The 18,988-nt window shown below is 39.2% G+C and overlaps 1 protein-coding gene across 1 annotated transcript in view; it reads left to right on the top strand.

The window, feature by feature from the left end:
- Positions 1-18,988, top strand: part of SORCS1 (sortilin related VPS10 domain containing receptor 1) — a 270,695-nt gene that overhangs the window by 223,911 nt on the left and 27,796 nt on the right. The window contains exons 16-19 of the mRNA XM_017804167.1: positions 1,107-1,237; positions 8,378-8,491; positions 9,438-9,609; positions 18,940-18,987. Coding sequence (XP_017659656.1) covers positions 1,107-1,237; positions 8,378-8,491; positions 9,438-9,609; positions 18,940-18,987 — 465 coding nt within the window. The remainder of the gene's footprint in view (positions 1-1,106; positions 1,238-8,377; positions 8,492-9,437; positions 9,610-18,939; position 18,988) is intronic.

An 18,988-nucleotide genomic window follows, 5' to 3' on the forward strand; every position in this document is an offset into this window, starting at 1 on the left:
TTTCCAGCTCTGCCAAGTTTGACACAACAGCTTGTTTTATATCAGGTTAGAATAAAATATGGCCCAAGTTCTGTGGTTATATAAACACCACAGGCTCCATTAAAGTCTAAGGCAAAGCACACATTTATATCGTCAAAGGTTGTCGTTCTGTATGTGTCTTGCTGGGCAAGAATTTAATAATGAATATGAAATGAAAGTAGCTTGACTCAGACTAGCTGCTCACACAAGGCAAAACTCTACACTAAAGAGACCAGTTATTACTTAGATCTTTAGATGCTGAAAATCAGTACAGTTCCTTGAATTTCAAGGAAGCACAACATTTTACACCAGTTGCTATTCAGGCTCTTCTGTTTGATGCCATTAAATTATCAAATCGAAGCCACAAAAAAATTTTTTGCAACGATTTTAACAGCATAAAAGGTAATAACTGAGACTTCTCTGTATTTTGTTCTTTACTTTCTTGTACTTGCATGAGCGAAAATATCAAGAATTTTGCAGTATTTCTTTGAGGATGCTGGCTTTGGAGCTTGCAGAACTATTTTTAGGAAGACTGCTGTGTAATCTTGCCTTTTGAATTCCTTTCCATTGAGATTGCAAGACTGAGCCTTGTTCCCTAGATAGAAATATTTAGCAGGGTGCTGAATACAGGGAGTTTTAGCATCCACATAACAAGTCAAACCCAGTAAAACCCGAACTCATCCATGGAAAGTATTTACATAAACACATTTTACTAGTTTCTATTGAATGAAATTATTCCCAAAGAGATCAGACTAAAGAAATAGACCTGCTCTGTGTCTCAGATTGCAGGGGGATGTTTCAGTTGCTGTGAAATGGGCCTGGATCAATTGCTCATTGGGTTTGGAATAAATTCAGCTCTGAATCAGATACATAAGTAACCTCAGATAGTTTCTTAGTGTGTATTGGAAAAGCTGGTTTAGTCTCAGTTAAAGCTTCAGTAGCTTTAATTAGCTCCAGTGTACTGAGATGGCATTTGACTTCCTGTCCTCTTCCCTTGAGTAACACCTCCCATTGCACAGGCTTGGAAAAAACAGGTGACACAAATAGCCTGGTGGGCGTCAAAGAAATATTTTTGGTTTTGTTTCTAGGGAGAAGCTTGCATCATGGGAGCCAAAAGGATCTACAGGAAGCGCAAGTCAGAGAAGAAATGCATGCAAGGAAAATATGCTGGGGGTATGACCTCGGAGCCATGTGTGTGCACGGAGGCTGACTTTGACTGGTGAGCAGTGGGCACAAGGACTGCGTGCTCTCTACCACAGCAATGCAGAGCTCACTTGAGAGGCTGTAGGCTGGCAGAGAGTAGATATTAATAAACATGTAAGTGTCAAAATAGGTTGCTCTTTGATAGTGCAGGTATGTCAAAGGAAGGAAAGGTGGAATAGATATCTGTAATCTTGAGGACTCCCACAGAATTGATGTAGAACAGACCATTCTCCAAGTCACATCTGAGCTCTGTGTACCATTAAGATAACAAGATAGATTTAGCATATCTAACCTCAGCAAGGACCAGGGGTGGCTGTGAAAGTAGTATAACGACATGTTGTCTTTATACATTTTGTGTAAAAAACAAAATAAACTCTTCACACCCAAACATACATATATCTGAGTAAAAGTAAATATATGCGTATGTAAAGTAGGCCTTCTGCTTCCAGAAATCAAATATCTCAGAAATTCCTGGGTCATTTGTTATATCTGAACCATCATGTTTGATAGTATCCAGCAGATATTGCTTTCATGGTGTGATAAAATGTTCAGCTGCTGGTTTCATTTCAAGATTACTGCTGACTCACACCAATTTGCACAAAAAAGGCAGGAAACCACATTATTGAAATCTCTTTTTTGCTTCTTTTCTCCAAGTCTGAAAGTCCTGAGTATCTTGGATGACAGAAATGGTGGCTCTTTGACTAATAAACCCCCTTTGTTCCTCACCCAGCCAGATCTATGCCATGCTACTAATTAAACCCAGAATCTGTAACGTGAACCCTGAAGAGGTTCATCCTATCAATATTTTGTTTCTTGATATATGAGTTTATTCCAGGAGCATGGAAATTTAAAGCATTTCCCTTCTTGCTTTTCCAAAAATACAAGGTTTTTTTCTATATAAAATCATACAATCGCAGGAAGCTTTTCCATGTGCAAAACCAGTAAATCCTTTTGCACCAAACAATAACAATTATTAGCATATTTGGGCACTGATTCTCTGAATAAGGTTTCCTGGTGATTTCCCCGTCTTCCACTGAGTTCTTTGCTAGGGAGAAGGTACCTCAGTTCTGTGTGTATTTTATCATTTAGGTGTCCAAAGGTTCTGGATTTCAACCATTTAACATTACTCTAGTGATGTAAAAAAGATAACAGCCAAACAACAACAAAGAAAAAACAAACAAACAAAAAACCTGCAACAAACCGAAACAAAAACAAAAACCCCAAGCAAACAAAACAAAAACAAAAAAGCCAAACCATCATTAACAGGAAGGAAATTCCCTGAAGATTTTGACCCTCTTGTTGAGCATGCAGTACAATGCTGAGCCAAACTTATGCCCCCGTAAAATAGTTGATAGAATTGATTTACAGTCATTTCATTAGTGATTAAATCCTTGGCAGTCATAAGGGACATGCATACCTGAAACACTTCTGATAAAAATATGCTTTTCTTCCAGAACTTCTTTCTTAGAATATATATTTTTATGTCATTAAAATTGATTGTGTGGTTTACTATGACAAAACTTTGTTGCTAGGTACAGAACAAAAGTACCCCAGTGACATTTGCTAGGGGAAATATGCTTTTATTTCTTTAATGTTCACCTCAAGAAAATTTTCTCCACTGCTGGGTTGTGGGAGAATCTTCAAGAGAGTGCTTGGATGCTTGAGGATGCATAACAGCCACTTACAGTTCACACCCATTAACAAATCCCCTCAAATCTATTGGAAGAGGCAGAATTAGAACCTTCCTGACCTAGAAGAGCTTTCCTCCTTCTGATGGAATCAGTTTTGGTTTGGACTGTCGTGATCCCCTCCAGTTCTTCCTGAGCTCATGTTATTCCTACAGTCCTCAGATCTGGATTTCTTCTTTACCCGTTTCAGCTTCCTTCCCTACTGCCTCTGATGAAAAAAGACTGAAATATTGCTTTAAGCATCCAGTTCAGAAACGTTTACCAGCAATATTCACCAGGAACATAATTTTACATAGATTTGCCAGACTAAACTCCACAGGGAACAGAAGACAGAAGTTTATCTGGGAAGGAGAAAAGAGATGGGAAGAAAAAAGCAATTTTGCTGTCTGCTAAGAAAAGCAAAGCTGCTGCTGCACCACTGTAACTTGCAGTGCCTATCTTGTTGAACTCTGCACTAGGCTTCACTTCCAGTCCACCCTGCAGCAGTTGGAAGGAGTTTTGGAGGAAAATCAGTAGAGGTATTCTTGCTGTGGAAGAATGTCTTCTGTGGGGTCTTTCCTTTGGTGGAAGAAGGAAGCACTTTCATCATCCTCACTCCTGACATTTCAGAAGTACTTTTGAATTCTGTATTTCTTTTTTTCTTTTTGCTGGGCAGGACTCTTAATTGAAGGAGATTGAAGGGGACATGTATCCCCAGGCAGGGAGAAGCCCCTTAGCTGCCTGCACTTAATTTTTTAATCTTAAAATAAACTGGGCAGCCTTTTATATTAACGTCCATGGTTACAGGACCCAGAATCGCATATAGAGTTGAAGAAGACAACGATGCCTGTTATTGTGCTGTCTTTTCTGTTTAAACACAAAATATGTATGGGGAAAATTTTACTATCTAAGCTTGTCAGAGATTGGAGTAAAAAATTGTATCTCTGTGGTCAGGTAAAGTGAGAAAAAGAGTTGCGTTACTGCTGTTAATCCTGCAAGTGCTCTTTTATCAGTTCAGACAAAAAGTGCCAGTTATAAAAGACATAAAGATTTTGTAACGTTTTTTCTCCTTGTAATATCACAGAACTCCAGGTTCATTTCAAATCTGTATGCAGCCCATGGTAGTTCCTTCTCAGAGAAAAGGGCACATTTGTTTATTGTTTTACACAGCAACAAAACTGAGTGACATTAGAAATGACTGTAGTTTCTCTAACCTTGGGAACCTGAACTCTTCTGACAGAAGACATCTTTTATCACGGGGGAGAACCCAAACGAACTGGGGACAGTGCTGGAGTGCAGGTGTCTGCTCTCCATGCAGGGGCTGAGGCTCGCAGCCAGAGGGCAATAGCGCTTCAGGAATGGAGGGACTGGGAATGTGCAGGAGCCCTCGGCAAATCTGTCCTAGCAACAGCCTAGAAACTGGAATGTCCTTCTTCATTTAATTGATTTGGGTAAATGGATGACACCGTTACTTCGGTGTTATTAAAACATTAATTTACCCGGTTTCCTTACATTGTGTTCCTTCCTGCCGTCTGAGCATTATTGCGGCAATATCTCTTCAGTAGAAACACCTCCTAGACACAGATGGAAATCTTTGATGGTGTTCATCCTTCAGCTACCTGCCTCCCAGATCCTTTAATAGAAACTTTGTCTCACTGTCAGTCCTCCCTCTGAACCCACTGTCATTAATATTGAGGGCTTCTCCTGTCAGTATTCCCATATCTCACACGTTCATGAGAGCTATGAGCCTGTTGATACTGGTGCTAGTGATTTTGGGAAGCCAGAGAGGCATGAAGGAACCTTAGTGCAGTTGGGAATCAGGTCTATTTACTTCACTGATGATATCAGCAGGGATCTGGCTGGCTCTTTTTTTTATTGTCTGGCACTTAAATTACACCCCTGCCTTCCAGGTTTAGTTCTTATGCTAAAACATCAGAGTCCTGCATCATGAGAAACTGTTCTGACAAATCACAGGGAGGCAGAGGACAGATACTGAGTGTGATTAGATTCTGTTGGCTTCATGTGTCACCACTCATAAGTTCTGATGATTGTGCAGGTGCCAGTTCTGAAATACACATACATTTACACCCTTAGGTTAACTAACTTTGCTTTCTCATTGAGGGACGCTTGGTTAGCTAAGAAATGGCAGTTTTGAATGAATTTTTAGTTCATTTTGAATGCTTGTGGAAAATGCAAGTTTACTATGCAAAGTCTACAGTGAATCTCTGCACCTTTGAGGGCCTAGATATCTACCAGGCATGGATTTACTGGGAAGATTATGGGGATTTTAGGTTCTGTATTTACATAGGCTGGTATAGCTTGATTTCAAATACTGTGATGCAATTATAATCATACACCTTTGTAGATCCACAGTTCAGACTATAGCTGAATCCATCCTTCTCTGAGCTTAATCCCACATCAGATTCTGTAGAACAGCTTCCCTTTAATACAAATCTACACTTGCATCATAGTTAAATATTAGACAATGGTATTAAGTGAATAAAAAGGTGGTAAGACTTTTACATGGCTGTGACCACAGTTATTTTTTTCTACTGGGGCTTTTGGAAACTGCAGAACAAAGGTGACTATTTTCAGAGATACCTCGATTACGCCCTGTTTAATGTCTGAAAAGTTTGGAAAGCACAGCCTACAAAACCATTTTCAGCCTTTTCAGCTTCTGGCATAGTCTACCTTAAGGTGAAGCTGTTAATATTAAAGAAGTCCTGTTGCTACATGCTAAGTCATCTCTTGATTTTTAGATGGTATGCATGTGGCAGTCACTCACCTGACTTAACTGGTTATTTGTATATCTTAGGGCAGTGTGATTTTAATAATTTCGAATTAACAGTTCTTCCATGACAGTATGTTTATCAGTTCTGTATTCAAACTACAAACTTCCTTAAGGAATTTCTTTTCTTTTGATTATTAACTGTGCTGCAAATAACATTAGATAAAGGCATTTATCAGGAGCTTTGAGTAGGGATACAGAAATTCTGGAATGAATTTGTATCTAATTACAGAGAAGAACTTGCAATTTTACTTGACTAAGACCAATAGGATTCCAGTTTAAACCAGTGAAATTGGCCAAGGTAAAACCATAATCAGTGAGAACCACAAGATAGGTTGCTTCATACTGATAAAGCAATCCCTGATGGCAAATGCTCCACTCCTTTTTGATAGGTACATTATCTATGTCACCTGAGTTCTCTTCATGCAGGCACAAAATATCAATATATGCAAATTCCAATTCCCAGTTACCAGGCAATGACTCGGCTAGCTGATTGCAGTCTGAGGCTGATGCCTTCCCCATCTCCAGATTTTGCTGTACTGGCTCTTGCTATGGCAATCCAATTGATGCTAATGCTTGTTGATTGCTACAAAGCCTGTTGTGCCAAATTGTAGGCAGCAATTTGTTGTCAGCATCAGTGTTCTGCATGCACCAGCCTGTAGCCAAGGAATTCATTAGATTCCAAGACTGCGGAGGTGAACAGGCAGCTGCTGCATCTGTAGAGGGATATGGAATAGAAATTCATGTCATTTACTGGGATGATATTTCTGTAGGGCCTTAATGAGCCAGATGATTTGCAAGCCTGAAAACAACACTGAAACTTCTGTGCTTATAACTGTTTCTGCTGTGGAAAATCCTATGGTTTCTTTCTCTTGACTTTGAGAAATATGATCTAAGTACAGTCAAAACTAGTTAAGTCAAGCTTAGCTTGCCCAGATGTTCAGGTAGTATTATGAACAAAAATTGTAGCTTGAATCTAGATGCATGTAAAGTAAGAAATCTCAGACTACTGCATTAAATTAGGCTGTGAGTACTGATCCCCTCTGAGGCAGATTTCACTGTATTAGTTTGTTTTGTTTTCACTTAACTGATTACAGAATATTGTGTGTGTACAGTCTTACAGCTTTTTAATTAGAGTCACACATGATAACTTAGGAATACAGTGCTGCAGAGTGTTTACAAATGAATTACAAAAATAAAATAGTCCCACTTGTATGTAAATATTTGTTTTCTCTAAGCAAATCAGAATGGTGTTATTCTTCATTACAAAGTGTATTCTGCAGCTATAGTGTTCTTATTCCAACAAGGATGATTATAGAAGCACATGGCAGTGGGAGAACAGGCTGGCTGATGCTTCCAAAGCAATTAAGCAACATTCAGTCACTAGCATCTGAGTAAATAGATTGGTGAAAACTCAGTCAAAAAAAAATGAGGGAAAGACCATTTAGGTCATCTACTTCATTGCTGTTTCCTAGAGTATATTCTCAATTACTTGTTGTAGATATCCCAAGCACCACAGCTGCCAAAATGTTCCTTTGGAGCAGTCATGCAGCCTAATAGATGTGTAGGAGTTTTCCCAAGTGATATGCAGCTTTAATTTTCTTTTGCTTAATGTCATCTTTCTAATTTCTCCTTTTTAAGATTGCCTCAAAACATTTTTTTTCTCAATTCAGAAGGAAAAGTTGAGGCAGAAGTAAAAAGAATATCAGGCTACTTGATACCAAGATATTAAAGATAATAATTTTAAAAAGTGCTTTGCAAATAAGTGCCATTTTGAGATCAAGGATTATGTTACAACTGGAATATTGGAATGGAGTTGGTGGACTCTCTATAGCAGTTTCCAGAAATGAAATTCCATTAACTTCTCCATTATGGACTATGGAGAAAGCTTAGTAAAAGGAATAAGAGTGCTTATCCAACCAAGTAGTCCTCATTACTCAATGGCTGGAAAGTAACACCACATGTGGATGGAATACTGATTAAAGAGGGGGTTTGTTTGTTTATTCTATAAAAATAACAATTTTTATAGAACCTTTGTTTACCTGGAGTCAGAAACAATTTGAAATTTTGTTTAGTGAAAACAAAGCAAATTTATTCATAGCTAAACCCAAACTGTGTGAAAAGATCACAGTTTGATTAATTGTTTCTAACACATGATTTTTGGTAACATTTCCTCTTCCAAACAAAAATAGAATGGAAGATCACAGCCTTCTTTTCCATTACCAAATTCTCTTTTAATGCCTTCAGGTGAGATCTCTCTCAGTGGTGTAAATTTTCCTCTACATTCTATTTAATATAATTTCCAAATACAATTAGCTTTTTAGCACTTCAGTTTTCTAAGATATGATTGAGGCAATGGTGATTTAACTTGGCTTAGATCTCTAGTTTTTATTATATTTGAGCCTAGAGTTGATCCTGAGAAGCCCTATTAGTCTGTGGAAAGAGAACACCTGATGCAATAGCTCATAAACTACCTGGTCTGGTTCTGCTTGTTTATATTGGGATATATGCAAGGTAACTCCCCCAATAAAAAAAGCTGAAGTGAAATAAACAATCTGTTCTATCAGTATTAAAAATCAGAAACCCTAGTAAACAGAGGGAGGAAAATTCAAAACTTTTATTAATAGTAGAGGGCATGAGCTAATACCTGTATTTGTTCTTTTGGGTTTTTATGTTATGGTTTCTTTTAATGTTAAAACAGTGATTATGGATATGAACGTCACAGCAATGGCCAGTGTTTACCAGCATTTTGGTATAACCCATCTTCCTTGTCAAAGGACTGCAGCCTTGGACAGAGTTATCTCAACAGCACTGGGTAAGTGGCACACCAGACTTTATTTAGCTAAAGCACTCATATGGACTTAACCCAATTACAACTATAGCTACATTTACTATAGGTGTCTCAAAGCTGGCTGAAGCCCTTGGAACCTCTTCTTCCCTCCTGTATGTTCCAGACTTTTCTCTGGAAGATAATGCCTTAAAGAAACTTGGGGGCAAAACCATAAGGCAAAGACCAAATCATTAGTCTCAGAAAAGTCTCCTCTTAAAATCATGTGAGATCAGGTGAGGCAGAAAAAATGGAAAATAAATTAGTGGAAAGAGATGAAACTGATTTATATGTGAACTAAAGTAATAGATGGGCAGCTAGCCTGAATGCTGATTGTTCTTTGGCTCTCTTGGGAGTCAGTGGAAGATGTAGTTTAAGTTAAGATACTGACAGACTTCATTTATGGTGCAAGTGATTAAAGCAGACAAAGCAACCTAAGATGTGTTTGGGGGTTTTGTACACTCAAAGTCAGGCAGAATTTGCTTTTTGCTTCAACTCTCTTATTTTCCAACTCTCAAGGCTTACATCTTTAGAGACACTTGCCTTTCAATAGGAAGTGGAGAGCATGTGAGAAAAGTTGTTAAACTTTGCCTAACAGTGTAGTAATGGAATACAATTCCATACTGTATATGTATATAATTTATTTATAACTTTATAGTTATTTAACATGTAACAGATGATATAACTTTATAATTTAGGCAATTTATAAATATATTGTATCAAGACATGCTATGCAGGAAATTATGGCGTGCCATTAACAACAGCATTAACTACTTGTATTTTAGGCACATGAGGAATACTTGGCTGAGGCAAGTGCTAAAATGTATTTGGGAATCCATGTTCTTCCAATCCTTAGCCTAAAGAAACCTGTTCCCATTTAGCCCTGTTATGCTCTTTGTCAGCATCTTCCACCCATTTCGCTATCCCTTTTCAGATACCGGAAGGTTGTTTCCAATAACTGCACGGACGGTGTGCGGGAACGGTACACGGCAAAACCACAGCAATGCCCCGGCAAACCCCCCCAGGGCCTCCGCATAATCACATCTGATGGCAGACTGACAGCTGAACAAGGCCACAATGTCACTTTCCTGGTGCAGCTGGAAGAGGTAGGCTCTGTTTTACATTGCATTCCAAGCCCCGTGGGTGTATTTGAGTGTGATTCACCGCAGACAAAGTTTGCAAGGAGGTGAACCAGGAGAGGGTGGTATAAAGTCAGTCAGCCCCATGATGTAGCTGGGTGGAGTTTGCTCTAAAGTGTCATGGATGGTGTATGGAGAGGCTGTTTGGAGTACTGTGGTGCATAGGGTAATAGCTGGGAGAAGTTGATAAAAACTGGGAACTGGTTTAATTTGGGAATTTCACAGTAGAACTGAAGAGTGCAGTTTTGAATTCTGATCCCCACTCTTAACTATGCTTTTGGCTTCCTGCTGTTTTTGAAACTGAATTTCCATTTTTACTTGCCACTGACTTTCATCCAAAGATGGCTAAGAGTACACGTGCAGATGTGTCCCATCACACAAGCTGGTACATATTGTTTAGGCATTTATGGGTGAAATCTCAATATGTCATCAGGAGGATTAAGTCTGAAATTCGTTGCTAATGTGAAGCTTATTCAGACTCTCATCTGTATTTTTGCTACATCTGTAACTTAACTTGGTGTTTCATTGTTCTGCTCCCTCCATTTCTGAATCCATAGAAAAAAATACTTAAATCTTTTTGCCTGTTTTTCCTTCTCAGCACTTCTTTATCTATGTTTAATTGTAGACACAAAAGTAAGAACATTCACAAAGAAACAGTTTTCTCTTTTTACCTAATCCAGATCAATTCTTTAAACTTCTACCCGTTTTCCTCTGTAACTGGACAATAAATCCTAAACCAGGTAAGCTCTAACACCAGGCACAATGTACATCCCTTTATAGCTTAGAGCATTTATGGAAATTACTTCTGACTCTCTCCATAGTAAATGCCATCTGCAAGGAAAGAGAAATGATTTTTGTTATGTCTCTTTTATTGATGCTTTCCCCAGCAAACAGGTGTCCTGACTTGTAAAGGCAATAGCACATGATAAATCATATTTAACCTGAAGCAGTTGTTTGACCTGAATGTTTATTTTCTCCAAAATATGGTCACTTTATGTCCATACTGTCAGTCATACAACATTGCTATTGTAGATGCTATAATGACAGTGTGAACATATAATTTCAGCTGGTTAAATTATTGATTTCTACATTTAAAGATGAAGAAGAAAAAGTCCAAAGCAAGAGGCAAAGTCTCCAGGCTTTAAGGGAAAAAAAAATAAAAAACCTGTCCATTGCATTAGCTTTCTACTCTCAGCTAAGTTTTAAAACAGACTGGGAAAAGAAGATGGATAATTTGAGTAGTCAGTCACAAAACTCTCAAAGAATTATGCCAGTAGTCAGAGGGAGAGACAATCACCCACAGTGTGGGAAACTCAGGACAAATGTCCTGCACTTTCTGCTGTGAGTGTTAAAGCTCACATACCATATAAGAATACCCTGAACTGCTCTGTCATACAGGGACCTGCTGTGATTTGTTCTGTCTTTTCTGTTCTTTCTGATCTTTTTTGATAGCCCTGCTTCAGTATTCACCAGATCTGGAAGCAGCACCTTCTCGGTATGAGATGGTTTCTTTCTCATAGTGTGTGTCAAGGAGTACACACAGTAAGTTTTGATGAGTGTCAGCTTCCCAGGCGATCTAAAGGGAGCTCTTCTTTCAGTTTATATGATAAGGAAGAGGCTGGGAATCACTCTGAGCCTTGAAACAGTATTGATCAACCTCCAGCCTTTCAGATTACTCTCCCTGTTAGATGAATCTTGACCTCCTGCTTCTAGATTTGTCAACATAAAGAGTTAGCAGAGCAACCAGCAGAACCTTTGGGTGAATTTTACCCAATCTGGCAATGACTTCAGGTGGATGTTGCAACAAAAGAAATATTCAGCAAAGAAGAATATTTGCCCAGCTATATGCAAATTATAGGAGAATAAAATGTAGTTATAGCAACATAATTGTATATAGACTAAAACATTTACCAAATTAACTGTTTCAGTAATAAAAATCACACAACTCACTGAAAAAGTTAAACAGCCCATCAAGAGAATATCCATCCTTTTACAGAATGGATATTGATTTCAGAGGATAATTGAGGTTGAAAGGGATTTCTGGAGACTGTTTTGTCCAACCCCACTTCTCAAAGGCAAGTTTCTTTTCCTTGCATTCAAGGCACAGGTATCAGAAAACAAGAATTTGCCAATTTCTATTTAGTTCTGTCTTGCACAGATATACAGGATGGTACAATCCAGGATGTTCAGTATCCACAAAATCTATGCCACTCCATTTTTGCTGAAGGGAAGGCATTAGGCAGGTTTAAAAAGGGTGGATATGTCACCTTGCACATTTTTTCCCCAATGGCATATGAAAAAAGTGTGTCCTATCCAACCCTTCCCCCTGGAGTGGTGGTCAATATTTCAAAGTACTACAATCTATTAAGGACTCTTCTTTTAGTGTGAGCCACAGCTGATATCTTTTAGGGTGTGAAAAAATAATGGTCTTTCCTTATATTGTAGTCCCTTTGTATCTTGATGTCTCCTGTATCCCTCTGAGAGAGTTTTTTTGAAGACTTCAGAGCTGCAGAGCTGTACCTTAATCTGCAGCCTTCTGGCTCTCTTTTTTCATGTCCCTGTTCCACTTGATCTTCAGGAAAATGATAAAAAAAGAGAAGCTGGTGAGGCAAGGTACAATAGTTTGTTTGAGATTTGTACTCCTGATATCTTTCTAGGGCTTTCTGCTTCATCTGAGAATCCACCTGGGTTTGAAGAGAAGAATGAACTGCAAGGCAGGCTCACTGGAGGGCCTGAAAAGTCACTGCATCTCTGTAGTGGGGCGGATTACTAAGCGGGTAGGAAGAGGCAAATGGCAGCAGCAAAAAAATGATGTTTTTACCCAGATGTGGGATTCAGGGGCAGGAACCACAACGCAGCAGTCTCTTGTAGAGCCTGTTTGTGCCTGTGGTGATGCTGAGGGCCGTGGCTGTGCATTCTGACAAAAACACAATGTCAGTAAAAGATGCCTGAAGAGAAACAAGGACAAGGCTTTCAGAAATGTTCTGCTATTGAAGAAGACATGAAAGGAAAATAATCACTGAAGTCTGTGTGAGAGGAGATGGGGCAGGCACCAAAGCCAGAACATAGAGCAGTGCTGATTTCTGGATGCTGGGATTCTGGCTGTTTCTCTAACCCTGACTGTCATGAAATTTTCCTGTAAAGCATGTATATCTGGCATCATATAAATGTCATTAAAAGCAAAACAACTAACATCTCATATTACAATGATCTTAATATAAGAATGCTTTCCAAAGTGATCTAACTTTCCTGTTAGCTTTAGGATTTTTATATGATTTCCTAAAAACTGTTCATAAGGTCACCTTGCACTTAATATCTATAGTCCCATTATTGGAAAGGTTTTTCCAAGACAATTCTCTGATTAATCTATGTATAATCATCATGATATTCTTACTGGGTGACAACAGCGAGGAAACTTCAATATTTCCTTTCCTAATTAGCATATGCTCCATTGTACAAAGTAATACAAGCTGGTAATTATGCTCTTAAATTTCCACTGAGATAAGAAGAATAACACCAGCATTTTTGTCATTCATTGTCAGCACAGGAGAAAACTATCTGTGCTCAAAAGAAAATTTTTCACCACCTCAAAATGCTGCCAGTTTAAAGGTTAATACTTTACCCTGGCCTGTGCTACTTGCACTGACTCAGGATTGGTGCCTATCACACTGCAGCATTCAACAACAGAGTTGCTTCTCAGCCTAAACAACCTGAATCCTTGGACAGCAAGAAGAGAAACCAAAAAAACCCCAAAGTTACAAAGCCACTTTTCCTACTGAAGTTATTTGACTTCATGTCCTTGACAGATTTTGCTTCTCTGTTATAGAAAATAGAGGAATTTTATTAAGTGGGTGTTGTTTCTGTGTGCCTTTCTCATCACATGGTCATGTAGGTCTCTTGCCTGTCACAAACACAATTGTTATTTGTATGTTAGAGTTATTTGTATGAACATCAGACACTAGTGCTTGCTGTACTGCTTCAGCAGAGACATCGAAAGCTGCAGCCTGCAGAACAACACTGTTCAACACAATGGCTTTCAAACTTGTTTCATCTGATTGCTCATACATCTTTGCTGAGGAAATGGATGGTAAAGACATTCAGGGCAGGAAGGTTCAGGGCTTTGGCTGTTTCATTACAGATAATTCACAGAGAAACTGCCTCCTCTAATTTATTTTTTATCTTGATAAAATGACAGCCAGAAGTCTTTGACATTCCAGGTCTCCCTCAGTTCTCACTTGACAAAGTCACTCCACTGAGAGTAGATTTTAGCTTGCTTTTAACTGCTTGCTGCTGCTATATGATGTTTGGATTAGACTAACATGCAAGGAAAGCTCATTTGTTCCTACACTTCAGGCCATGGGCTAGAATTCAGGCAATCTGAACTCATTCCTGAACTGCACTCTGAGCTCCTTCTGCATGACCTTGAGTAAGAAACTTAAACTTTTCACTTTTTTATTCCCTCATTTGAAAATAGAGCTTTGCTTTCTCCCTCATCCCCTCCCTGTGCCTTTTATTTATGTACTGAATGTATGTACTTTATTTATGAACATAAGGCCAGAGAACTCTCTCTTACCATGCAAATATACAAATGAAGCCCCCAATTTCCTGAAGACAGTTATGTCTTTCTGTAATGACAGTGTTAATACATGGCTGTACAAAGTACGTTGTGTCTCAGGTACATTTAGTGAGCTTGGGGATACTACTGGGGGGGAAAATACCTTTATCATTTCCCACCTCAGCACTGTTGTTCAGTGCAATTCAGTATTCAACTGATGAAGCTTTTGGAGATGAGTTTAGCATTAGGATTGTTTTGATTGTTGATGTACTCCACGTAAAGATGCAAAGCTATTAAAAGAATAGTCTGTATTTTTTGTGGTGTCCTACCATGTTCCCTCTTTTGATATCACAAGTTTGTTAGTAATGATTACAGAAATATGAAACCTTCATCCTAAATTTCAATGCACATGCTGAATCATGACTGTTTATCTTATTAACAACACTACACTCCTGTAATAACACACAGATGAAAGACCAGTATATAACCTCCCCCATACCACTGTCATCTGAATTATAATTGCATTTTCTGTGTTGCTGATGATGACAAGCTGGTTGGGAGAAATCAGAGCCTTTCGCACATTTTTAAATTCACTGTTGAAATTCCATGAATATGTATGAAAGCAGACCTCGCCTTCATGATGACACACAGCACTACAGTCTTGTAATGCACTTCCAGTCACACAAGTTGAATTATTCTGCATAGTCCTGAAGGGCTGTACCTATTGATTCCTTTGGGGCATGGAAGATCTACTCCTGTAGAAATAGCTCATAACTAAGTTGGGCTGTCACAACTGGCAGTCAGGATGAATGATGTGATCAGTACACTTAACTGTTTGCTGTTGAAAAAGAAGTACATGCGAAAAGTATCAACCTATTTGCTCTGATAAGCAACTCCTTACTATTCAGTTTCTGATTTGAAAAATTAAGAGCATAACTCTAAAAGCAGGGATTTACACAGGAAAGCATGTTTTTCAGTACTTAATCAAGTCGTATTTGAGTATCTGTTTAAAATTAGGAATGTGCTTTAAACAGACCTAGACTAAAGATATTCCGTATGTAGATATTCAGTTCCAGTGAAAATATCTTTGATGGATGATTTCTTTTGGTGACAAGAAAATTCCAGAGAGGGAAAGGGGTTAATCTAAGGAAAGCACAATGAAATTAATCCATGAAAACACTCCAACAGCAGCAGTGTCTGTCTCCTGCAAAGGATAATTAAATCTATTGTCAACATCTCTGTGGAAGACACACAAGTCAGTGCATAATTGAAAGACTTAAAAATGAAATCTGAAACGGGAGAAAAAATTAAAAACCTTGAACTGTGTTTGATTCATTGTTTTAATACTTCCATTTAGATACAAATAGAATCATAGAATAGTTTGAGTTGGAAGGGGCCTTTAAAGGTCATATGGTGCAGCACCCCTGCAATGAGCAGGGACATCTTCAACCAGATGAGGTTTCTCAGAGCCCTGTCCAACCTGACCTTGACTATTAGCAAGAATGGGGCATCTAACACCTATCTGGGCAACTCGTTCCGCTGTTTAACCACCCTCATAGTAAATACTTGAAGTCAACACTTTCTGGGCAAGATTCTGATGGAGTGTTTGAGAGAGGATCCTGCTAGGTGGGTCTCACATCTGACACCCACCAAAAGTCTGAGAGCTGCATAAGAGTAATCAAAATGCAAAAATATTGTTGCTAACTGTATGGGGTGTTTCTTGATGTAAACTGAGGCAGGAAGCTTCACAGAGTTTTTTGGAAACATTCAGGACTTGAGTACACTCTAGAGCTTTATTCTTTTGTGAAGATACAGGAAAAACGTGCACTTGGCTTGGGAGGCAGGAATGGGAAGGAGGGAGAAGGGAATATTCTGTGTATGCTTGAAAAACCTCTGGACATTTAATGAGAAAATCCCTTAAAACCAGTAAATTTATGATTTACATTTTAGCAACAAATGTTGTATAGGTAGGTAAGGAGCATAATATGGGGCTTTGGGAAACTGGTTTTTAATTCTCAGGGCTTGTTTTAGACTAAAAGAAGTGCCCTTGTTCTTAAAGTTCAGCATATGCTTAAGCCTTCGGCTGCACAAAAGCCCTTTATCAAGATTGCAGTGTATTTCATGTTGTATCCAAGCTTGTGCATATAGCATACACCTAGTACAAGGTAAAAAACATCCATTAAAAGTACTTTCAGTTTTTCAGGTATTGTAATTGCTTACTGGCTAGCTTCATGTGAGTAGTATACAAGAGCTGAATGCAGAGATATCATTATAAGCAACCAGTTTGGAAAATTTCTCCCTTCATGCCTAAGAGCACTGGCATTAAAGAGCTCTCACAATGAAGGCCAGAGAATCTGCCCAAAGATAGCTCAGTGCTGGTTGCATCCAAATGCTTGGCTGTGGCTGCAGAAGTAATGCAGGGGGTTTTGTGTCTGCCTTAATTGAGCTAGAAGCTTCTGAAAAACCTATCATATAGTATGGAGCTTGGTAAAATGACAAGGACAAGCTGGAAAAAGCAACAGGAGAGGTTTTTGCAGGATGTATATATATATACATCAAATTGTTTGCAAAGCAGAACTCTTGGTAAAAACAACCACTGGCAAGTGGCTCTGGAGAGCTGCCGGAGGCAGAGACAGCTGAGGTTGATGTAGATCAGATGTGGGCTGTATGGGAAATGTTTTGATTTTGGTTCACCTGCCTTCTCTTCCTGTCTTATTCTGCCTATGCTCTTACCTGGCACAGATAAAACATAAGAACAAATCAAAACACAGTCTTTTTGTTTTCCTGACTTTTTTCTCCCACTTCCTAAGCTAGAATTTTAAATGTCAGCTTTTCAAAATGTGGCATTTTCAGAGGAGTGTTATAGCCTGGATCTTACTCAATGGAAAATGTATTTCCAGTTCAAAGAGTTTTAAAACAAAACAAGAAAGGCCAAGGCAAATGAAAAAGACTGAGGGAATAGCAGCTGAAGCTCTTCTCTGATTAGATTTTTGGTTGTTTCTGTCAGCATTTTTTCTCCCCAGGGAATTTGAAAGAAAAATTGAAATCTAAATCTTGCATGCCTTAGAAATGGCTCCTTTTCCTGACTGCACCTGTAGACACCATGGGTTTCATGCCTGTGGACAAAATGAAGACAAGAGAAAAAAAGTTCATTAGAACACAGATTTTGACACTTGCCAAAATAAGGCTATTCTAAAATGCTGTCATCCTTTTCATCTTCCTCTGGTACCTCAAATATGTGGAGGAATATTCCATAGCCTGAAACGGACTTCAACTACATGACCTCAGATATGATCAGAGATGATAAAGCCAGCAGGGTCACTATGGTGATGCAGTTTTAACCATGTGGGCAGCTTTTGTCTCAGCAGTATGGTTTTACTGTTCAAAGGCATCATCTCTTTTTTTAGTAAGAAATGATGACTAAAACCCTAGTGATGATGGACCTAGAGAACTGGGAGAACATCTAAGGGTACTTCAGAGATCTCTGTATTTGGTCTGAGTCCAGCACTGGACATGAGAGAATATAGTCCCTGTCTGAAAGGGTTTCAGAGCTGAGGAGCTCATGTATGTTCTCTTCTGGCTATGGAAGCATATCTCATTTGATGGCTTCTCTTGGCTCAGTCAAACAGGCAGAAGTGCCCAAAGCACTGCATCGTGCTTGAAACTGCACATCTTTTAAATAATAAAGATCAACAAAGGACATGACTCTGCACTTAAGACCATATCCCCTGCCACACCTTCAGTCTGTGATCCTCCTGAACAGAGCAACACAGTTATTTTTGTCTCATCTATTTGAAAGCAACACACCTTCCAGTAGGGTGCCAGGGCAGTGTAACAACTACAGTTTCAGTCTATACAAAGAGATTATCTGGGAAAATTTGTCACTCTTGCCATCCCCAGGTACAGTTCTGCTCCTCCTGCTTTCCATTCATGCAAGGCTCCACTATTTCTGCCTTCACAAGCTATAAAAAGACTGAGAGAACATGAGGAATATAAAGCTTCTGTTATAATTCCCTCCTATAGTCTCATGCACTCACATATCTCTTTCTGATGTGGAAACCTCCCTGATCCCAGACATTTACGTGGGTACCTTTCATTTCAGTTGGGAATCCAGAGGACTGTTTCTCTCTCAAAGGAAAAGAGGGAAAAAAAAGAGAAAAGAAAAGGAAACAAAACCAAAGTAAATGAAATGTCCTTTCAGCCAATTTTATGAACTTCCCTCAGCTATTAATTTTCCAGCATTCCAGGCAGTGGCTGCTGCTTCAGCCAGGCTGTGGAGCGAGCTGCTCCGTACCAATAGCCAGCAAGTGTGAGCATAGCCGGCGTAAGCATCATGCGGAGCCACTGGGGGGACTTCCTAAAGGAGTGAGGATGTTTAAATGTAAGACAAGTTATTGCATCTTACATGAAAGGGACCTTTAGCAGCCATGGTTGGTGGAGAGTTCAGCGTAGGCTGTGTAACCCAGGGAAAGGAATCAGATCCTCCAGTCCCCCTGATGATTGGGAAAGCAGGGCTACAGCACACACCTTGGAGGACACCTCCTTCACAGTGCAACTGAGTCAACCTCAAGGGGGGTCCACTTTCTGTCCACTGGACTACCGAGCAAGTTGATGAAGGGACCACCCTTCCTCTGGTAACATCAGACCTTGTTACTATCCTGCAGTTGGTCTCGGTCACCTCACTGATCCAGTCTCTGAAAAGTAAAGCAGAGCCTGTTTCAATCCTTTCTCTGTCACTACAGGGAGATCTCCAGAGATCCCTCATTCAGGTGGATTTTGGAGACGGCATTG

Source organism: Lepidothrix coronata, unplaced genomic scaffold (genome assembly GCF_001604755.1).
Source record: "Lepidothrix coronata isolate B3197 unplaced genomic scaffold, Lepidothrix_coronata-1.0 Scaffold8, whole genome shotgun sequence".
In the NCBI taxonomy this organism is placed as follows: Eukaryota; Metazoa; Chordata; class Aves; order Passeriformes; family Pipridae; genus Lepidothrix; species Lepidothrix coronata.